The sequence below is a fragment of the Rhineura floridana genome, chromosome 20 (genome assembly GCF_030035675.1).
Source record: "Rhineura floridana isolate rRhiFlo1 chromosome 20, rRhiFlo1.hap2, whole genome shotgun sequence".
Classification (NCBI taxonomy): domain Eukaryota; kingdom Metazoa; phylum Chordata; class Lepidosauria; order Squamata; family Rhineuridae; genus Rhineura; species Rhineura floridana.
This window is the reverse complement of record NC_084499.1, coordinates 4,524,681-4,548,790: the sequence shown is the minus strand read 5'-3', so window position 1 is coordinate 4,548,790 and position 24,110 is coordinate 4,524,681. Positions and strand designations below refer to the sequence as shown.

General features: G+C 42.1%; 1 protein-coding gene across 8 annotated transcripts in view; it reads left to right on the top strand.

Annotated features, from left to right (window-relative positions):
• The window catches only part of DENND1A (DENN domain containing 1A), a 342,814-nt gene that overhangs the window by 68,591 nt on the left and 250,113 nt on the right, over nt 1–24,110 (top strand). For all 8 annotated transcript variants that reach the window (XM_061604516.1, XM_061604517.1, XM_061604515.1 and 5 more), the window contains one exon: nt 14,869–14,912. In XM_061604516.1, coding sequence (XP_061460500.1) covers nt 14,869–14,912 — 44 coding nt within the window. The remainder of the gene's footprint in view (nt 1–14,868; nt 14,913–24,110) is intronic.

The window sequence follows — 24,110 nt, the reverse complement described above, 5'->3', positions numbered from 1 at the left end:
TGACTCGGACTGTTGTTCCATCTAGCTCAGTATTGGCTGCACCAGGGGTGGGGGACCTTTGCCCTCCCCCCCTTACATACTTTAAAAGCAACAAGGGCAAACATTTCAGGTAAAAATGCCCTTAGCAGTCAAAAGTCTGCCAGAATAAAAATTGTGTTTTACCAGCTGGCAAAAAAAACAACCAGAGAGGGGGCCATCTACACTTCATGGTGCATGTTGTTGCAATACACTCCTTGGTCCTTGACCATTGCTCATGCTGGCTGGGGCTGATGAGAGTTGGAATCCAGCAGCATCTGGAGGGCTACAGGTTCCTCATCCCTGGTCTGCACGGACTGGCAGTGGGTCTCTGACAGGTGGCTTACTAGCCCTGCCTGCAATGCTGAGGATTGAACCTGGGGCTTTCTCCATGCAAAGCATGTGCTCTACCACTGAGCTGTGGCTCTTTCGGAGGTGCTTAGGTGACCCTGTGCCTGCTAGCTTCTGCAGAGAATTTATTTAGGTGTTGGCAACAGTATGCATAGGATGTTGACTGTGCCAAGACACCTTTTTCATATATTTCCATAGCCTTTCATACTTCCTCTTTGCTTTTGTGAGCTGAAGGCATTATTTTGTGGTGTGGAGAAAGTGGGTAGAGGGAAGTTTTTCTTCCTTTCCATTATACTCTAGCGTTATGAACATGGGATCAGCCAATGAAGCTGATGGCAGGAGGTTCGTTAAGGATGAAAGACTAACAATGCTGCATAGTAGAAGTTGGGGTTACCTGATGAAAAAGAAATTGATTGGCCTATCTTGGAAGATGATAAAAAAGCGCTTGTCACACAATGCATAACTACATTTTATGGAATTCAGTGCAACGTGGCAACCGCCATTGATTTCCATGACTTCACATTCAAGGAGGAGGAGAGGCCATGGAATATGCTCAAGCCATAAGAACGTAAAGAGAGCCTGCTGGGTCAGGGCAGTGGCCCATCTAGACCAGCATCCTGTTCTCATAGTGGCCAGCCAGTTGCCCATCGGTAACCCGCAAGCAGAACCTGAGCACAACTGCTGACTTTCCACTTCTGATTCCCAGCAACTGGTATTCAGAGGCATAGGCCTCTGAAAGTGGAGGCAGAACTTAGCCATCATGGCTAGCATCCATTGATAGCCTTCTCCTCCATGAATTTATATAATCCTCTTTTAAAGCCATCCAAGTTGGTGGCCTTCACTGCCTCTTGTGGGAGCAAATTCCATAGTTTAAATATGCGCTGTGTGAAGGTGTACCTCCTTTTGCCTGTTCCAAATCTCCCATCATTCAGCTTCATTGGATGTCCGTGGGTCCATGAGAGAGGGAGGAAACATTTATCCACTTTCTTCACGCTATACATACCAAGGCAGATGCCTCTGAATACCATGTGCTGGTAATGAACAGGGAGGGGTGTGTCCTTCATAGTCTTGTTTTCTGAGGAGCTTACAGCCAGATTTTGAAAAACCATAACTGTTATGAGCTGGCTTGCGTGGCTTCTGGTGATAGTTGAGAAGGATATTCTCTTTGTAAAATTACTAACATCACTTGAATGTGACATTTGTCACCACATTGATTGCCAGGGTTGATTCAGCTGATCTGGCTGGCTGGCTGGCTGTCATAAAATTGAGGATGAAGACAAAACCCTTTTATTGCGAATCCTGGAGAGTATTGAAGACTTTGCCCAGGAACTTGTAGAATTCCGAATGGGCAAAGGAAGCTTATCCAAAGAGAAGGAAGTTATGTACATCCTTCAGGAAACTTTGGCCACTCCCTCCATCACAGCTGTCCAGCAAAGCTACATAGGCACAGTTGCCAAAGAACCTGTCCCATCACTTATTCAGCAGATACCAGAGGTTATAAAGGTCCAAAATAAGCGAGAGAAGAAACCTGCTCCTGCAAATTCGACAGTCAGTCCACAGACGCTTCTGCCTGTGAATAAAGTAATTGTTGGTGCCCCTTTGTCCATAAACATATTCCACGTTTCTACTTCCCCAGCGGACTTCCTAATGTCTGCAGTAGTCTTGAGGAGACAATTATCAAGGCTGAGGCAGCCTTTTTAGAGTTTGAAGATGAGAGGGTCTCGCTTAATGAAATGGGGAAAATTACAAAGATATGCTGTTGCCCTCTGTACTGGAAAACGCCCATGTTCAATGCATCAGGAGGAGAGGAGACAGGATTTGTGTCTGTACATTCGTTTGTAGCCATGTGGAGAAAGATATTACACACCTGCCATGATGATGCATCAAAACCCATTTGCCTTTTAGCAAAACCAAACTGTAACTATTTGGAACAAGAGGATTTCATCCCATTACTGCAGGCCTGTGTGATTTGCTAATGTGTCCCTTTATGAGTTTACAAAAATAATTTATGTTAAGCGCATAAAAAACCTGGGGCTGTATCGTCAGTAAAGCAAATGCCCCAGTGTGTGCATCATTTGAAAACAAATAAAACAGTTATTTGTTGCAGTTGTTTTACTTTGTTCTTGTTGCATTGTTCTTGTTGCATTGTATTTTTACTGTATATTTTTTACTGGTTATTTCTTATGTAATTTTTTTTGGTCATTTGTTTTAATATGTTGTTCGCCACTTTGGGGGCCTTTTGGCCAAAAAGTGGTATATAAATAAACTATAAACTAAAACTAAAAAAACCCTTCCTCCCTCACCGCTCCACATGCATCCCTCCTGAAGCTCTGTGTGCTCGGTGGAAGAGGATGACCATCCCAGATAGGAGTGTGCTCTTCTTTGGTCAAGGGTATATGATAGCTGTACTCCCCTGCTAGAGCCTCCAAACAAGCTCAAGGTCCACTTGTAATATCACTCTAACGTGTTCACCTTAAATTTCACGTGGTAGCTTTGTTTGACCCTGCTTGCATCAGCCCTGCTAACAAGCCCACAAAATTTCTAGTCTGCTAAGGGGATAGTTGCTTTTATTTCCATGTTGGCTGTTGACTTTTCCCCCCAATGGACCACTTGAAAATTGCCAAAGGTCTTGGTAGACCACTGAATGATTTCTCTGCCTGTTGTAGCAATTACAACGTGCTCTGCCACATGCTGTATGATTTTTAATTGTATTTTATTGCTTCTTTTATTTCTTACGTATTGCATTTTATTGTATTACAGTTTGAATTGCAAAAGATGCAATAAAAATACTGATATTTAATGTGATGGACGTGCCGTCGCCCAGCTTCAACAACAAATCCACAGATACGCTATGGGACCACCTGAACGAAGCTCATGGACTGCTGGCGGTCTGTGGACCACAGTTTGGGAACATGTAGAGCATGGAAGCACAAATGATTAGTTTCTTAGGCTTTTTTTAACAAAGAATTCTACCAACTGCAATGCAGGAGAAGGCATTGATCGCTTCCTCCTCCAGGCTGCTGTGTTTCTGTGGAGGAGCAGATGTTGTGGCTAGTATTGAATCATAGAATCATAGAATAGTAGAGTTGGAAGGGGCCTATAAGGCCATCGAGTCCAACCCCCTGCTCAATGCAGGAATCCAAATCAAAACATTCCCGACAGATGGCTGTCCAGCTGCCTCTTGAATGCCTCCAGTGTCGGAGAACCCACTACCTCTCTAGGTAATCGGTTCCATTATCGTACGGCTCTAACAGGAAGTTTTTCCTGATGTCCAGTTGAAATCTGGCTTCCTGCAACTTGAGCCCTTTATTCCGTGTCCTGCACTCTGGGACGATCGAGAAGAGATCCCATCCCTCCTCTGTGTGACAACCTTTCATGTACTTGCAGAGTGCTATCATATCTCCCCTCAGTCTTGAAACAAAGCTGGCCAGTGGAAGAGGAATGGAGCAAGCCATCCCGCTTCCACTAGCTCCTTCATTCACTGGCATAGAATTCACCTGTGGCTACTAGGTGAATTGTTTAAATGTAAGGCTGGCTTACTCATGATGACAACTCTTGGCATCTTCCGGATCTTGATTGCAAGGCTTGGCATTTTAGACTTCGAAGCTCAAGCTCTGGGGTGCCATATCTGGCAAAGTGAGCTTTGTGAAGATTGAGACCTTGCACCCTGTGCAAAGTTGATATACTTTTGAAATGTCATTTCTCCCTGGGAGCTGAAGACGAGATGAACCTGATAGGACAGTCATAAGAAAACGTTAATGTCAGCCACATAGGAAGCTGCCTTATATGTAGTCCATTGGCTGATCTAGCTCAGGATTGGCCACACTAACTGGTAGCGAGGCTCCAGGGTGTCCGACAGGGAACGTTCTCAGCCTTGCCTGGAAATGCCAGAGATTGAACCTGGGACGTTCTGCATGCAGAGGAGATGCTCTTCCACTGAGCTACAACACTTGACCTTTCCGCAAAGAGAACAATTTTGCTATTGATATCCCGGTCAAGTGGGAGACATCACAGTGTAGAACATTAGGTAGGGTTGCTTTGCCACTGCTCATCATAAATCCAAGTGTTTTGTTTAGGTCATTGTTTTTGGAATTGGTAAAGCTGGTGATTATGCAGCGCAGGGACGGGAAACCTGTGGCCTTCCGAGGTAGTTAAACTCCAGCTGTCATCATCTGTGGCGCTTGGATGTGTTGTCTGTGGCTGGTGAAGTCCAACAGCATCTGAAAGGCCACTGATCCCCGAGGTACAGTTTTGGGGTGTGATTTGTGTTTGTTGGGCCCTTGGTGAGAGCCAGGGTGAATGGGTGGAGCCCTGGGTGAGAAGCAGGAGACTGAGAGACGTAGCGTGGGGAAGTGTGAAGGTTTTGTATTTATTTGTTAATTAGTGTTATGCATATATTTATATTATGGTTTTATTGTATACTGCTTAGAAATGTTTTAATACATATTAAGCAGTATAGAAATGGCCATAACAACAACAACAACAACAACGTTACAGTCTTTTTTTTGTATTAGGGAAGTCATGAATTGTGGCCTAAAAATGCTGATTGTAGTCATAGCTTGACAAACTATCATCCATGTGCTGGTAACCTCCAGGCTGGATTACTGCAATGTGTGGGCTGCCCTTGAGGTTGGTCAGCTGGTGCAAAATGCGGCAGCTTTGACTGCTCACTGGAACAAGATATTGCCAACATGTTACTCCGCTGCTGAAAGAATTGCACAGGCTGTCCATTAGCTACTAGGCTAACTCCAAGGTGCTGGTTTTGGTTATAAAGCCCTATATAGCTTCGGAGCATGAGACCTGAAAAATTGTCTCACCCCTTATATACCCAGTGGATCACTGCATTCCACAGGTGAGGGCCTCCTACAGATACGATCTCATCAGGAGGTCTGTTCTGTACAACATAGGAAAGCAGACCTTTAGTGTGGTGGCATTTAATTAGGCACTTAAGCCTTTTAAGTAGATACCTTTATTTCAGTCTGCTTCTGTGTTAGAATTGTTTTTAAGATATTTTAAAGATATGTTTATTGTTTTATCTCTTTATTTGCTCCTTTTGGGAGGAACAGTGGGATATAAATTTAAATAATAATAACAATAATAACAATAGCAACAACAACAATCATAGAATAGTAGAGTTGGAAGGGGCCTATAAGGCCATCAAGTCCAACCCCCTGCTCAATGCAGGAATCCAACTTAAAGACCACCTGACAGGTGGCTGTCCAGCTGCCTCTTGAACGCCTCCGGGGTTGGAGAGCCCACCACGTCTCTAGTTCATTGGTATCAAAATCTGGCTTCCTATAACTTGAGCCCGTTATTCTGTGTCCTGCACTCTGCAATGATTGAGAAGAGATCCCATCTCTCCTCTGTGTATAGTAATGTATCTTTTCCGTGTGCTTGGCAAGTTGTGGAACTGATAAGATAGAGGCTACAACAGTGGAGAAGTTTCTGGAGAGCTTTGGCATGCATGGTCTTGAGTGAAGGATCATGCAAGCAGAAGAAAGTTTGGCTCCTGTCTCTAGCTTCACAACCTCTAGCTATTTTTGCCTGTGCCAACTCCTCAGACGTTCCTAGTGTTATGTCCTGCGTGTTCTCCAGCTTCAGGACTGCACTGAACCATAGTTGACACCCAGATAACGGTCTACAGTCATTGCAGTGCACTACAGACCACAGCTTTTCATGACAATAGCTTATTATACAACAGCTGATGCATTTAGTACTTGTGGATTCCTTTAATGGGTGACTGAACTACTTTCAGAGCAGCTCCAGCAAGTGAAGACAATAGGTCAGTGTCTAGTCTTCATGCATAAATAGTTGTCATCTTTCCTATGAATGGAGACTTGGCCAGCCGGTTAAAGGTGGGTTGTGCTTTTCCTTATCCTGTATTTTGCTGATTCAGAGGCTTGTGTTTGCATCAATTAAGGACATGTGCAAGGAACAGGGCTAGCACTCCCTTTCACAATACAGTACAATGATTCCTTAAAATATGCTTGAAGTATGTGTATTGTAGGGTTTGTTTTTGAAGTTCTAGTTCTTAAAATGCCAAATTAGAAGGTAAGGAAAGCCAAGAATTAACCCCTTCAGTTCAGCTGAAATCTTTTACTTTCTCTCACTTGTATGAGGAATCCCCCATCCCCTTTTGGCCCCTAAGTTGGCTTGGCTTGGCTTGGAGCTTGCAACTGTATTAAGCAGTTGGGAAGAGAGCGGGCTTTCATTTTGTTTCAGTAAGTACTAGAATTTGTAGCTCACCTCCAGAATTTTGCATAATATTGTACTGGTAAGTTTCCCTGCTCAGTTCTGTATTTCGGAAGGGGAAGTGATACTGAGAGTAGGCTTATCCTATAAAGATATGGAGGAAGCCAGAATGGCTTGGAAGATGACGTTCTGTTGCATACTGAAGCAAGCCTCCTTTTTATGTAACCAGATCTATCCCAAAGGCACAGGGCGGGTGACAATACGTTTTAAGAAATACATATGCGTTGTAAAAATCCAACTAGGAACAGCTATAAACAGCCAAGTGGTCACTGCTGTTATAATTCTCAGCAAATTCAGATGGAGGTTTGTTTTTCTAAAAGCTTCTGAAATTCAGCCTTCCATGTGAGTTTATTAGAGTGTTGTATCTTGATGTGGGGAGGGAGTGCTTGTTGTCCCTACTTAAAAGGCAAGCAACAGCACATGGACTCCAAATTCCATACTAGAGAGAATGTACGTTTCTTGATTTGGATGGTCTTTAAATATAAACCACTTACTGAAACCATGGCTCTATGAATGATGGGTACGCCAAAACTTGGCTTTTGATTTGCTTTGTTTTGGTATGCCAGTGACATGGAAATGGTCAAAGAAAAGAGCAGCCATAAACATGCAGCAGATTCCCACCCTGTCAGCTGGAAAATTAAATCAGGTTCCAGTATGGGATTAACATTGAGGCTTGCAGGGAAGGGCAGGTAGTGTCTTAAGTGGCATGAAATCGCAGAATGAGATTTTTTTTTTTTGTATAAAGTTCTGCTTTCAGGTCTTTGTTAAGGATGTTTCCCTGCCACTGGGCATTAACAATGGTCTGCATTAACAAATATATTAATTTCACTTGACAAATTAAAGCTCTGTTGGATATATGATAAATAGTAGAAAGCACTAGGTCATGCATATACCAAATCTATTACTCCAAAACGGGATTATATAAACAGTTTAGTGTGGTTTGCAGCAGTCCTGTCTCTATGCACCATGTGACAGAATAAAAGCCCAGATTGTGGTGAAATGCCATACACAAACTGGTCTGTTCCAATTTTGACCATATCTCAGATGTTCAGGGAAATCTATTTAGTCATGAGGGCACCAGGTTAGGGGAAGCAGATTTGGAAAAGGGTCCTAATTAAAAACTTGGGTATTGATTTGATGAGGTTGACATCCAAGCTCATACCGTTGTGTAGGTTTTTTTTAAATACCCTCTGAATATTAAGTATACTTAAAATATATTTATATTCATGGTCGTGCTTGTAGACTTCCCTTTTGGGTGTCTGGTTGGCCACTGTGAGAACAGGATACTGGACTAGATGGGCTTTTGGGCTCTGTTTATCTTCTGTTTATAGCCATGCAACATTGAAGTTACCTAATATCCAGAATAAATGCAACCGTTTTAAAGACAAACCTTTATTTGAGCCCCCTTTTCACTTAACTCTTGAGTTTTTGCATGCAGGAACACTTGTGGAATGCTCAGAGTCTTACAGCAGACTCTCTTCCAATTTTGGCTTGCTTGCTTGTTCCCAATATCATGTTGCCTTGCACCTCTGATGTGGTCATGTTTTTGAGTGCTGCTGTGTGCAGGCTAACCTGAGAATTAACTGCGCTTAAACAGGTATGCCTGGTCAGAGGCAACAAACCAGCCTGTTTTTTGGGGGGGAAAGGTTTTTTTGCTTCCCATATTTGGAAGCTCAGCTGTAGTTTCCCCACTCCCTTCAGAGGTCTGTTACAACCCAAGCGTGAGGGGTTTTGGAGCTGGCTCAAGAAGTTATAGCAAGCATAATGTAATGGTCAGAAAATTGTACTAGGACTGGGGACACCCAGGTTCAAATCCCCACTTAACCACAAAGCTCACTGCATGAGTTGCCGTTACTTTCTTTCAGTCGCTTTCTTTCAGGCCCAGCTACTCCACAAGAGTTTTTGTGAGGATAAAATGGGAGTGAGGGAACCATCTCTGCTACCATGATATAAATCCAATAAATCAAAGTGAAATGGGGGGTGCAGGGGGGAGAACACAGTGAGCTCCCTTTTCCTTGAAGCACATTGTTAGTGTGGTGTGTGTCTGTTGTTTGTTCATTCAAAACATTTATATCCTTATCTTGGTCAGAAAAGTTCCAGAGTGGCTCACAGTCAATAAAAATAACACAGTCCTTGCCCTCAGGTTTACAATCTAAAAAGGCATGTCATGAAAGGGGAAAAAAGGGGATGGGAAGGGAAGAGGAAAACAAGCAAATTGTTTCTCATTGTTAACCTGTCTCAAACACTGGAAAGATAAGTAGATTTCAGATTGAAATAGATGACTGATAGGTGGCATCGCTTGCTCTTATGTTTTCAAACGGTAGCTAGAAACAGAATGTTTTTAAACTGTTTATAGAATGTTTTTCTTCTTGTTGTTGTTAAACTGTTATGTTATGTTTGCTGCCCTGGGCTCCTTTGGGAGGGGATATAAATTAATTAAATAAAATTATGTTGGGGGCAGAATTCAGCATGCTGAGAAATTAAAACTCTTTTGGAAAAGGCAAAGCATGTTTCTGGACTCTTATCACTGCACAGATAGGCTTAAAACATTTGTGGGCAGTGCAGGGGCGGAAAAAGGAGAGTGCAACTTTGCTCCTCCATCTTGATCTTTCTGCAACTCTTGACCATGGTGTCCGCCTGGATCAGCTCTGTCTTACAGTAGTTCCGGCCCTACCTGTGGGGCAGAGTCCAGAGAATAGCATTGGGAGATTTGGGGTAAGGTGCCGTCAATATGCTGATGACACCCAGCTCTTTCTCCATAGCATCTCAGTCGGGAGCAGTCATGCAAGACCTGGACCAGTGTTTGGATGCAGTGGTGGGCTGGATGAGCGAAAGTAAGCTGAGCTTGGATCCTCTCAGGATGTGTGGTTCTCGTGTCCGAGAAACTGGAGTGCAATTGGAATAAGAGTGAATGAAAAGCGAATTGCTTCGTTTATGTTACTGAATTTTTTATGTTAACTGACATGGACGCAGTTTTATAGTGGAAAAGATGGAATCAAAGTCATTTTAATAAATAATAAGTTGTGTATAAATAGTGCATTATGCCCATTCTTTCACTATATGAATATGCTACACTTTTGTACCAAATAAAGATGTATTTAATATTTTTTTTAATGTCCCAAGACCGCTTGAAACAGTGGCACTGATGCAATGCAGCTGGTAGAATAGTGGATAAAATGTACAAGCATGCAAGTGGATTGCTGCCAGATGGAGAATTTAAAGGCATTTTGTGAACTGCAGGGTGCCAGGATGTGTCCGTATGCCATGCTGCTGATAGAGATTAGGGCACTTGGAAACATGAAAGACAAACAACAGCATAACACAATGAAGTTGTGAATTGGGCTGGTCCATCTCCTGGTCCACTTCCCAAGGGGCCATTTTCTGTCCCCCAGACTTTTTCTATTTCCTGGTGCCACCAGATCCTTTGGGAAAAGCCTGGATGGATCTGATCTGCAGTCAGCTTGTTGTGGAACAAGGCTGTGCAGTCAGCTAGAATTTTGTTAGTGTGCTAACATAAACCACGGGGGTGCTGGGAACAATATGTCAATTGGCTTTAAGTATCCCCTTACTAAGATGTCTGATGACAGTGAGGTTGTAACACTTGTGGGATCGGATCGTAGCCACTGAGCCAGTGTTTGAGCTGGAGCAAAGTGTAACTTGGTTTTTAATCAGAAATAGCTTAAATCAAAATGGCTACAGTTATTTGAATGAATGTCTGGCTGTGTTTGCCCCAAACTGCATCCCAGAATTGCAACATGCTTAGAATGTCATTGCTCCTACTCTGTGTTGTGGTGCTCAAAGGATTGCAAGATGCTTAGTCAGTAGCACCACATTGTTTGATACTTGATCTTTTCCCTGTTTAATCCTCAAGGTGGACAGCCCCTTGTCCCACATCCCCCCAAAATACCTCTAGGGCCGCTATATATCTAGTAAAGCAAAGAAATATTTGTAGGTGACAGAGGGGACTAGTTTCCACTGGGCGTCTTGGACTGCCCAGTTTTGCCCAGCAGAGTGCTAACCAGTCTCATGGCCATGGAACCAATTCCACACGCTGAGATGACATGATTTGGCCAGTAGAGACAGTGTGGATGGGGTGTGAAGAGGAGGATAGACACTCTCTCAAATCTGGGGACTGATTTTGAAAATGGAGAAACTTGCAAGGGAGTGATCTGACTTTTTTGTATGCAATATGCAGTGCTGATAACTGTCAGGAATGTAAAAGACATTTGGTCTGTTCCTTTATGGGCATCATTTTAGTTTTGAGGTGGTTTTTTGCTTTGTTTTTGTCTGTTGTTTCACTCTTGCATCAGTGCCAAATGCAGGAAAAATGTATAGACTGTATTTGGGAGCATAACTTGCAAGGTTGATGTAACAATTTCCTAGTCGGGAGGGGGAGGGCTTTTATTTTATCCTTCATAGCTAGGATTTTTGGGAGGGGAAGAAGTATCTGCAATGCTGTAGGACTGAAGACAGATTCAAATATTTAATTGCACTTTTTCTATGGAACATATGAAAACATGATATAGATTGTTATGCTTGATAGACATCTGTGGAAATTCTGATGAAAGGGCCTTCGAACTCAGGAAAAGTAGACTTTGGAGCAGAACCACATTAAAGAAAAGAATGAATTGCTTTCCAAAAGAGGATGGCTACTAGTAGTAGTAAAAACAAAAGAAAAACCCTAACAAACCTTTGTTATTGATTTCCCCCCCTAAGTTTTGCAAGTGATGTTCACCATCTCATTTTGGGCAGGAGCGTTTTAATGAGGATCCTGAGTTCGCTGAAAGTACTGGGACAGGGCCTTAGATGTACCACTTATTACTCTTACATTTTATTATTACATTAAACCAGAACTATCACTAGAAGCTAAAATGATGAAACTGAGGTTATCATACTTTGGACACATAATGAGAAGACATGATTCACTAGAAAAGACCATAATGCTGGGGAAAACAGAAGGGAGTAGAAAAAGAGAAAGGCCAAACAAGAGATGGATTGATTCCATAAGGGAAGCCGCAGACCTGAACTTACAAGATCTGAACAGGGTGGTTCATGACAGTTGCTCTTGGAGGTCGCTGATTCATAGGGTCGCCATAAGTCATAATTGACTTGAAGGCACATAACAACAATTACATTTATAACCCACCTTTCCTCCAAGGAGCTCAAGCATGGTTCTCCCCCTCCCGATTTTATCCTCACAACAACTCTGTGAGGTAGGTTAGGCTGAGGGACAGTGACTGGCCCAAAGGCACCCAGTGAGCTTCATGGCTGAGTGGGGATTTGAACCCTGGCCATCTCCCAGGGCCTAGTCTGACACTCTAACCACTACACATGCTTCAAAACTGCTGGGTTCTTGGCAGACCATGTAGTGATTTCTCTGCCTGTTCTAGAAATTGTAATTCCATAGAATTAAAACTGCAATAGAATAAAATATGCAGTATAAGAAATAAAATAAGCAATACAAATGACAATTTAAAATCAGTGTGAATATTCAGTGTAATGGGTGTGCCACCTCCCATACTCAACCACAAATCAACAGACATGCTATGGACTGGCTTAATGAAGTTCACAGACCACTAGTGGTCCACAGACCACAGTTTGGGAACTCCTGTCCTGCATGGCTTGCATGGTGTGAAGGTTGCCATGCGGCTTGATCTGTACAGGCAAGGTGTTTGACAGAGAACATCCAATTTTGGGGGGGGGCAATGTGGGTACAGAATTGCCTCTTCAGTGTGCATTGGACTAATGGCAAATTTGGTGCCTAACAGAAGAGGAGGAACAAGATGCTTTTGTACACTTGGTTGCTCCAGATGCATGAGGAGAGGCATGGAAAGGAAATGACCATAGCTTAGCAATAGAACATCTGCTTTTCATTTACAAAGTCCAGGTTCATTCCATGACTTCTCCACCAGAAAAAATATTGGATAGCAGAGCTGCAGCTTCACAGAGGCATCTTGAAGGCTGCTGTGATACTAGAATGCTGGACCAGACAAATCTTTTGTCTGATATGCAAGGGCTCTTCTTATGTCCTTTTGGCTGTCCATTTAAGGCAGCTTTAAATGCCTTAAAAAAGGAAGCCTCTATCTGAATTGTGGGAAGAATACTATTTGTTCATCTGGAAGTTTGACATATAAGCAGCATATAAATGATCATCATCATGATTAATTTAACAACAACAATATGTAACATTCATTTTATGATGTAAGAGGGCTTTGGAATATAAGGAAGTCCATTATCATAAAAGTAGAGGTGTTGCAGAGATCCCTGTTCTGGAGTCTGTGCTGGTTCCCATGTGGCCATACCAGTTCTGAATGCCAGTTGCTGGAAACTGCAGGAGGGGAGAGTGCTCATGTGTTCAGGTCCTGTTTGCTGGCTTCCCATAATGGGCATCTGATTGGCTGCTGTGAGAACAGGATGCTGGACACCCTTTGGCCTGATCCAGCAGGCTCTTCTTATGTTCATAATGAATATGTACAAAGTAGCCTTCTGGATTCATTTCAGTGATAGGGACTGTCAGGACTCACAAAGGGATGCACGTGCAAAGTTGAGTGTGCCTGAACCCATTGATTTCAATAGAGTATACTTCATTCTCATAGGACCGGACTATTGATAGTCCATGTTGCTCTCCGCAGGCTTCTACAGAGAGTACTCTACAGCAGAGAGCTTTAGTAACTCTTCACGTTTTTCTTTAACAGCCATAGGAGTAGAGTTGAAGATTTGGGTAAAAATATCCTGGAGGCTAAACAACTTCACAGCTGATGATTATGGAATCTAATATTCTGCCATCTTCTGGATAACTCCAAATGCACAGTTGAAGGATTGTGATCAAACTTGCATCCATGTGGAAAATTTCATAGCAACTTCCCTCAGTTAGCTTTTTTTTTAAAAGTGCTCTGACTGTACATTATAAATACTTTGTTGAAAGCAAGTATAGTTTAACCAATTTATTAGCAAAACAAACTTTGCCTGTGAGGAGCGAGGGTGGGACATTTAAAAAAAAAAATCAAATTTTAAATTGTATTTGTTTTAATGTTTTTAGTTACTGTAAACCGCCCAGAGAGCTTCGGCTATGGGGCGGTATGCAAGTATAATAAAATAAATAGTAAATAAATAAGTATATGATGTATACATCATAAAATTATTATCTGCCCCACAAGCCTTAACTCTGGCAGAGGAGAGCAGTAATTGCACAGTAAAGATTGTTTACAAATCCCCACTCCCTCCATCATGATCCAAACTTGTGGAAACATTTCTCTTTGCTAAAATGGAAAGCATCTGCTGAACAATGCATTCTGCGTAGCAAGCCCATAGAATCCAAAATGTTCTCACAATTGTGCCCAAATGTTGGTCTGACAACGGGCTCCTTGACTAAATGACAACTTCTTTACAAAATTCAAGGCATCTAGTTTGTAATCTATTATTGTTGTAATTAAAAATTACACTGATACTACGGAACCTGGCAATCCTGGAAACACTGTTAGGAAAAGCAGATGGTCACAACAGAGTTGTTTTGAGATGGTTTGTCATAGAAATTATTTCTGTCTGGGTTTTGTTTTTTGCTGCTTCTGTTCTGTGTCATACAATTAGACTTGTTCAGAACTACTACTTATGTTGAAATACGATGTTGTTTATCCTCAGAAACAATGATGAAAGAGTTGGGGTTTTTTTTTGAGGGGGTGGGTTTTGTTGGTGTACAGAAGACTTAAAACTAAGGCTTTCTAATGTTAAAACAGCTCAGTGTTGGTTTAATTAGGTCTTTACGAATGGTGTGTGTGTGCCCCCCATTTTTAAGTACTCCACTTTCACTTCCACTTATAAACTTGAATCAGGTTTGAAAATGCTGCGATTAGGACTGCTGATGGATTGCCTTTTCTTCCTTAATGTTCATTCCTGTAGTTGACTAAGTGAGGTGTCTGATTAAAAATAAGGAATCCAGGCACGATTGGGACACTGTTCCCTTGCAACGCATGTAGCTGGCAATTTGCACCTGGTTAGGTTTTTGCATTAGATAACAGCCTAAAGTTAACAGTAGCATCAGGTCTCTTTAATTTCTTTTTTGTCTTTCTGGAAAGAGGGTAAAAGGGGAGCCTTGAGGAGTCCTTACTTCCTCTTATCAGCGCCTCAGCCTCAGCTGCCCTTCTTGGATCCCCTGCCAGGGTTGCTATCATCTTCTGATCAAATATTAATGTCTGATTCTCTGCTTGCTCACTAATCCAAAGCCAATTAATATTATCTGTCAATTATTTACAGATCCTGAGGTGCGGAGGCAATTCCCAGAGGACTACAGTGACCAGGTTTGGAATGCGTAATTAATTTTTTACATGACAAAATTCATTTCAGGGTTGTTCAACATATTACTGCTGTTCTTTTTCCTTTTCTTAATGCAAAAACAAAATATAAAATAGTAGAATAAAAAATACTAGAAACTTAAGATGTTTAAAAAAGAATGGTATGTACAAAATTGTAAACTTCCGTGGATAAACTAGAATAGATGGTTTCTGTCTCTGAGTAAGACTTCCCCAATTAAAAAATCTATTTTGAGGAAGCAAATTCATGAATTTCACTCCTTAAACAAACTTATTTTGCCTTGGAGGTGCTGCAGGCTGCTGTTAGGTACAGAATCTTCATCTCGTCGTCTGAAGGTTTATGAGTTTACTTGGCATCACAACATTTGTAAAAAAAAAATATGTCAGGGGCACATCAAATCTGGCAGAATGATGGAGTAAATAAAGGGAAGGGAGTGACTGTGCATATAGAATGCCGTGGGATTTTGCAATTAGTGCTCAGAGCAGAGGGGAAAGGGAACACATCCTGCATCGCAATAGTTCATGGGGATGATTGTGATAACCGAAAGCTGCTGCTGATGTGATGGCTGCTTCCTCCTTTGAATGTATCTCATTATAGAGTAGTGTTGGGAGGGAAGTTTTGTTTTTGCTCTGTCGCTGTAGGTACTTAGTATACTCTTGCTGTTTTGCTCTGGAATCTCTAGCTTTTGGAAGCGGTTTTGTGTCAACTGTTACAACTAGAAAAATCTGAGTTGAAACTCGATCTCTGGAGCAAATCCTTTTAATTGATACATCCCTGAAAATCTCTGAAAATCTTAGCTGGAGGACCCTTGTACAGTACTGTTAGGACAGAAGAACTCCCCTAACCAATTTTGCCAGATTTTAATTACGTTTTCTTGCAGAAGATTTTGATTCTGATGCTTTTACCTCTCTCCCTCCCCGCCACCCCTGGTAGAAATGTTTCTGTTCTGCAGAAGGCACAGCAGTGTCTCCTGCCTGCTGCTGAGCATGTCTCAATGTGGGCCCCTTGGGGTGCACAGACCTTGTCTTGTAGGGGTGGATACACTGGCTGGGACAATGGTTGCCCTGATGCCTGCACTCCTGCAAAGCTTGTGTAGTATTAATATAATTTTTTTAAAACAGTGTGTTGCTTGAGTGGATTTTGCTACAGTTTTCCAGTGGTCCTTTTTTTTCAGTTCTTGCACCACAGAGTTGAGGCTGTGCAACAAAGCATTCTTTTGTAAACGCACGAGTCCTCATTGCCATCTCGTGCCAATAATCTGTTAATAAATAGCTCCCTAAGTACACTCGGCAGCGTTGGGCCACAATGTGTGCTGAAAGAGCCGCTAGTCTATCATGTGAACTGTAGTCGGATTAAGGGTCCCTCCGAGCTGTTGCTGTCTCTTGTGCCTGTGATCTATGGATTATAGGACTGTCTCATACATAAAATATTTCCCCTTTTATAAAACAACAAAAAGAGAGAAATCTTAGCACGCTGTAAACCACCTCAGAATGAATCTAACCTAGAGAAGTCAAAGATGCAAAGCTGATGTGGTTCTAGAACTTTCGTGATTTGTATATTCACAAAATACGCTTTTTAAAGACTTTTTGTCAAAAAGGTGGATTATCCAATCGGTGCGGAACGAAGCAAACTTATCAAACAAGGCACACACAAATTCCAGATGCATGTATATAAGCTGTGCATTTAAAACATGAAGAGACATCAGGCAGTCGTGTGAGCAAAACTAAAGATGGCCAGTAATCAGCATAATATTTCTGAACATTGTGAATGCAATATGGAAGCGGAAGGTGGCCATTTTACAACAAAAATGTGGATTCATTCAGTTTGCAAATGCAACAAACCTAAATGCCGTGTTTGTTGAAGATCTCAAGAATGTATAACAAATTAGCAGATGGTGGGAAGTTGAATGGCAAGCACCTTGCAAGGTTCCTTTTTATTATTTAGGCTGGGTCTGGAGCAAAGGTGGGAGTGAGGCTGGTTTCTTAGCTTTTAGGTGTGATCACCTAAAAAAAATGAATTTTTTTTAATTGCAGCATGCCTTAGAAACAAAAGGGTTCCTTTTGTTTTTATACAATGCATGTGAGGTTGCATACAAGGCTAGTATGGGCATCTTGGCAAATGTTTCTTGCTGACAAACCCAACCCATGAGGAATATTGTGAGTTAAGTCAACACAAGGCAATTCACTCATTAGTACAAAAGCCCCTAAGTTCCCCCCTCCCCCATACACCCCCCTCCCCTCTCCCTCCGTCTAAATTCTTGGCACTTGTTTTTACATACAGTGTGTTTCCCATGTAGGCAGCGCATCTGATCAGAGCCCTCGCTGCCGCTGGATGTTTTATTCTGTGTGTTCTTTGTACCTTACAGTAAAAGAATCTGTCACAAATTATTGTGGCTCCCAGCTTTAGAAACCTGAGAAAAAAGGGAGGTTAGAATGACATCTGTGGCTGAATAATGATGGGCACCCTTTTGGCCCCCTTGAGCCACAAAGCTAGCATTGCCTTTAGAGAGGAAAAAGAAGTAAGGAGAAAGGGGGGGTGAGGGATGAAAGGAGAGTTACAAATCTGCGGTCCCGGAGATGTATGACTGTTGGGCCAGTTGTCTACGTGGCACGATAATCCGTTTTGATCTCCTGTCTTAATTGTCTGCTAAAGACAAATGGGCAGTAAAAGTTCATCAGTTTCGTCTCTCTCTCTCTCTCTCTCTCTCTCTCTGTCTCTCTCTGTCTCTGTCTCCCCCTTTTTTGCTTCTCATTTAGAGGCAGAATAAATGATCCGCCACTACAGAAAGAACTCCTTTCTTTTCCGACACGGGCGGAAATGCAGGACCCCAACACGTTTTTATTTAAAATATTTCTCCCTCATTATTTCAGACCTCTCAGCTCCGATAGATCTCGCTGTTTCATGAAAAATGTAATCTGAAATGTAAATAAGGGGTTTCATACAAAGTCAGGAAGTAATGAGCCAGCTAGCCACATTGCTGGAATCTTGATTGTAATTACTCACCAAGGTGGACACCCCCGTGTCCCCATTCTCCCCCCCCCCCCCGTGTTTGGATCGGTCAGACCATAATAGCAGAACACACACACACACACACACACACACACACACAATATTTTAGTCTTTGGGATTTTATTTTAAAAAGTCATATGCAAGATATTGGAAGGGCATTAAGGACAGTATTGATGGTTTCTCCTAATTTTTTGGAATAGGAACAATCATATTGGGGGGCTCTGCCTTAACATTGGCCATTTTTGTAGCATATCTAAAATTAAGAACTTGTCTATAGGAACAAGTTCTGCTAGTTCTGTCCCTTCCACCTTTAAAGAAAGATGTGTGGTGAGTATGTGTACCTTCTGGTGTATACTGGTATGTGTATACTGGTTTCTGTGAAAGTCATGCATAATTATTACCAGGGGTGTGGTCTGTTATCTGCATTTAATATATCTTCTGTATAGAAGACATGAGTTAAAATTGCTGAAATAGTTTTAGTGACAGTTTTGTGACTCTGCAAGTCCATTCTGCATTGCTACTTTCAGAATCTCAAGCAGGTGAAAGGTTGAAAATAATTTTCAACCCCTCCAGTCATAAGGAAAATTCTAAAAGTAATCTTCATAGCTAGGGAAAAAATGCCACTTTAAGGAAAAGCAACTAAACCACAAATGTGGATGGTTAATTGCATTTAAAGAACCAACTTGAGTCTTTGACTCAGTTTTCCCCCTGTAACTTTAATTGGAGGCTTTAAATACTTCATGTTGATCATATCTGTTCATGAAGATAAATATCAGCAAAACTTTAGTCTTGGGTTCTCTGTTCCAGTTCCATTGACACAGTCCAGGCAAATGTGCTTACACCACTCCCTGTTGAAATCAATGACACTTAAAAGTACTTATGGTCAGCTGCATCTTTGGGCCTTGTGCTTTCAACTCAGTGTGGACACACTGTGATTGATAGTAGCGATGTGAAAACTTACAAGGCCACTTAAAAAACAACTTTAAAAATTACTTTTTTTAAAAAAAAGTTGTAAATGGAAGCAAAGGTAGTATGTTAGTATTCTGGTGTTAATGGCATAATGAATATGGAACAGAACTGAAATTACCTGGGTATTCTGCTGTATTAGATAAGTTTCTGGCATAACCTCTAGCATTGCTTTGCATTTCTTCTTCCTGCAGTTACTTTATTGGAAATCCTTTTTTCCCCTTTTGCAGAGTGTTGATTTATGTGCTTCATCTGCTTAGTAGCTGGGAGGACATCCTTCCTATGTATAATTTGATCAACTGTTATATGACGGCTGATGAATTCCTTCAAAATTGGTACTTTTGTGCTGTCTGTGTATATTCCCCTCCTCCTTTTCCACAGGCACAGAAATAGGCTGTAACGAATCCTACCATATTTGTGCTTTATATAGAAACTGTAAACATTTTATGGGCATCATTGGCGATCCCTTGTGGCCGAGTAAGATTGTCTTCCATGGTAAGGTCTTTAACAGTTGGTCCGTAAGTGACTGTGGAGGCTAATTCTGGACCCACACAGCCTCCTACAGTGAGGACATAGGTTTCGAGATGGAAGATGGTCGCAATGAGGATTTGCTTGACGTGCCTTCCGCTTAGCTCGTTTGTCCCTTTCGCCCTGTACTTGTGCTTCTTCAGAGTCCATAGCACCTTTGATAATGGCCGACCTCCAATTGGGACGCTCATGGGCCAAGGCTTCCCAGTTCTCGATGCTCATGTTACATTTTTTTAGATTAGCTTTGAGAACATCTTTAAACCTCTTTTGCTGTCCACCGATATTCCGTTTTCCATCCTTAAGTTGGGAGTAAAGTAGCTGTTTTGGAAGACGGTGATCAGGCATTCGAACAACATGGCCGGTCCAGCGAAGTTGATGGAGGATCAGTGTTTCAACACTGGTAGTCTTTGCTTCTTCTAATACGCTAACATTAGTCCGCCTATCTGAGAAAGGCTTCTAACATATAGCTAACTCTCCCCTCTTTTATGCTTATAGGCTGCTAGGGACGTCTGTTGTTGTGGGAGGAGGCATTAACAAGGATCTCATTCTCAACCCAGCAGCAGAAAAGGGTGCTGGTGGCTGTGAACATCATGAAGGGACCCGGCACTTCTGAATTTGCCACTACACTACTGCCCTTGTGAAGTTGGCATGTTCAGATACATACATATGTAGACTGCCTTGATAGTGTGCCTTGTTCTTTTGCAAAGTCCTTGCAATAGGATTTCTTTGTGCAGGGGTGTAGTCGTCCAGGGTCTTTCGAGGTCTTATACCCCTTACTTTTTTGGGAGCAGGGTCCCAATGTCTTCACCATCCTATGAGCCAATCATTACAAAAGGGGAGTGTGTTAGCCACTGATCATTTTAATTGGCGATCACTCGTGACCGAGTAAGATTGTCTTCCAGGGTAAGGTCTTTAACAGTGGGTCCGTAAGGGTCACCACATTACAAACTGATTTGGAGAGCATTTATGCTGTGTTGGTCATATGCCTATGGTGTAAAATTTGTTTCTGCACAGCTATGTGTTCTGGAATGCTGCCTTTAAATTGAGAGGGCTGGACACAGCCTTACTATGGGAGAAGGTGAGTTGGCAGATTGTTGGGTGCCATTACAGCCAGCAAAGTGTGAAGATGGATCTGACCCAGAGAGGACAATCCACTTGGCATTCTCCTGCACGGTCTCCTTCAGAACGAATGGGACCTATGTGCACACAGTTAAGTTCAGTGGAGCTTATCCATGAGAGAGTCTGGTTGGATTGTATGCTTTTGTAAATAGCAGGACAGGCCATTTGGATTCCTCCTAGCTCCCAGCACAAGAATGTCTTGGGCCGGCCCTGATTGGAATTCTAAATCTGCATTTGCTGATTTCATAAAAAGTTACTCCAGTAACTGTGTCTGTATCTTACCTGCTTATACATAGACTGTGGTGTGTACTGCTTAGCACAAAAACAATTAATCATTCTTTTCTTTCTTTCTTTTATTAATAATAATTGTATACAGCCATTGGCTATTACAACAGGATTACAAACACAAAGATACAATTATATTTAAAATAAAAACACGAACTGTGAAATGTCATTTACAACCACTATTCATGACATATATAGCTCTAAGCTTTTTTGCTGCCAAAGCAAAATTAGCAGTGGCAATTATTATGTGAGGTTGGATGGAGGACAATAAAAAAATCACAATCTGAAACCTGTTATTGTCTTGATTTGCATGAATTATTGGAAGTAGGAATTTAGATCTTGGTAGAGAAAACAGAGGACAATCAAGTATGTAATGTGTCAAATCTTCTGGTACATTACAGCCGGCTATACATAGCCTTTTAGTGTAGGGGATGCCAAGGTATCTACCTTGTAGGAACACCGATGGCATCACCTGGAATCGCAACTCGGTGTAGGCTCTCCGAAGGGGAGCCCTTGTCAAGATATCCAAATAGTGAGGACACATTCGGGTGGAGTTAATGTGGGAATACCATTTGGAAAATTGTGAGTTGGCAATCATTGCCCTATCTTGGTGTGCATCAAACTCAAAGATCTGATTTCGGAGAGACTTCGAATTAAGATTAAGTAGGTGGGTAGGGGTTAGCAAATACTGAATACCAAGAACAGGGAAATTCCCTGCCCAGCCCTCCTTATCCAACTGCTCCTGCCAGCATAGTTTGGCCAGTGAGGATGAATCAGTATCCGAGAGTTTCTTCCATAATCGAAAAAAGGCTAGGTCTATCCTAGCCGTTAAAGAGGGAAGATTGAGTTCAGGTCTCAGGAGAGCAGCCGGGGTGCCCTTGGGTAGACCCAGAATTTGTTTAAAGAAAGTGTTTTGAATTGGTTCAAGGGTAAGCCGCATTCAGTATGTATAATCCAGTAATCTTTGGGCTGGGAACATCTGTGCCTGTTTATGTAAGAGGCAAGAAGTCAAACAAATTGTCCATTGCTGTGTGTTTAATTAATTTTGGAATCTTGTTTGGTCATAAAATTCCTTGTTCTTCACCAGCATTATAGTAAAAGTGAGAGTCAGGGTGGGGAGCAGGGAGCATGAACCTCTAAGAATTGAATTGTTGGCCAGTAACTGGCTTATCGATGGTGATCCTACCTGCTCCTCCAAAACCTACGTTGGAAGGAGATGAGCAAAGCAACTTCATGAATGGATGGAATTAGGTAACTCCTTTGGTGTTAGAGGGTTTATCAGTGGATGTCTAGTGGAATAACATAAAGCAGAGTACAGCAACGAAGGGCCAAGGCCTCTTTTCTCTTCCCCTCCTGGGTGCATATAGATGGTTGACTCTGAAAGCTCCAAGTTATCCAACAGCTGGCCATTGTTGGCACATACAGTGGGTATTTCATTGAAGTTACCACAAGGGTGAAGCTGGTATGGTTCGTTAAGTAGTTCACAACCCAAAATAGATGCTCTGGAGTGCAATACTTAGAGCCAGAGCTAATTAAATCTCAGCACAACGTCTTGTATGTAGCTAATTTTTCATTTTATCCCTCTCCCTCATTCTATCCCAATGGCTCAAAACAGGTGATGGTAATTGTGCATAAATCCTGAATCTTGGCCCTGAAAGGTCTAACTATTGTCATCACTGTGCATGAGGGAAACGTAGGAAAAACATAAGCTTTTACTTTTATTTATTTTTTAAAGCTTGTCTGATTATAAAAGGACCCCAAAGTCCTGCTTGGTTACTTTTGCTAACTTCTGGAGGAACATCTGTCAAGATTGTGTGTCTGCCTTCCTTCATCTCTCTGTTGACAAATTGATCTGTTGTTCATCCTCTCTGTGCCAAACCATCTCCTAAAATGTCAGGCAGAGGCAGATCATCTTCTCTTCTTGCCAACGGACCATCACCTACACTGCAATATCCTCATTCCCACCAAAAAGGAGGCGAGGAATTGGGTTTTTAAAAATTATCTTCCAATTGCTCATTGATGGTGACAAGAGAATGAAAATACCCAGAGCTTGGAAAAGTTACTTTTTTAAACTACAACTCCCTTCAGCCCCAGCCAACATGGCCACTGGATTGGGCTGATGGGAGTTGTAGTTCAAAAAAGTAACTTTTCCAAGCTCTGAAAATACCAACAATCCCGTTGCTTTTTGTCTGATTATGTGCTTTTGCATTAAAAAAATATTTTGCTTTCAAAATGTTAATTCTGTCATTGTGATTCTGCTGCTTGCTGTGCGGGTCAGAGGAGACATGATAGAAGTGTACAAAATTATGCATGGCATTGAGAAAGTGGATAGAGAAAAGTTCTTCTCCCTCTCTCATAATACTAGAACTCATGGATATTCAAAGAAGCTGAATGTTGGAAGATTCAAGACAGACAAAAGGAAGTACTTCTTTACTCAGCACATAGTTAAACTATGGAATTTGCTCCCACAAGATGTAGTAATGGCCACCAGCTTGGATGGCTTTAAAAGAAGATTAGACAAATTCATGGAGAACAGGGCTATCAATGGCTACTAGCCATGATGGCTGTGCTCTGCCACTCTAGTCAGAGGCAGCATGCTTCTGAAAACCAGTTGCCGGAAGCCTCAGAAGGGGAGAGTGTTCTTGCACTCAGGTCCTGCTTGTGGGCTTCCCCCAGGCACCAGGTTGGCCACTGTGAGAACAGGATGCTGGACTAGATGGGCCACTGGCCTGATCCAGCAGGCTCTTCTTATGTTCTTATGTTCTTATGTTCTAAAGTACCTTTCTTTTCATAGGTTTACATAAATATGAGTGTTCCCTTAAGACTGTGTATTTAGCCTTCCAAAAGTGTGGTTCCCTCTTGTGAACGTTGTTGGTATTTGCTTTGCCACTTCAGTTTCTGGGATCCCCTTTTAAGGCTTATTGCTCTTGCAAATAGATCCAGTGAGCAGCCGTGTTACTTTCCTAATTCTCTCTCTCAATAAGCTACATATGCCTCTGGCTGTCACATGCTGCTTCCGTACAATCTGTACGTTGATTATGAGTGGTGTGTGAAGCTCAACTTCTTAGAATGTCTCCAGAACTCTTGCCAGTCATCTTCTGTTGATTATTCAAGTTCTGTTTGGAAAGGGGATAACTTCTCTCTGCTCAATTCCCTCCATGCTGTTTAGAATGAGGACCCCCTCACACACATCCGCATATAGCAGGCAAATACTGGTGACCCCTGACAGCAATGGCTGAGGCTACAGCTTACACGGTGCTTTCATTGAGACATTTCCT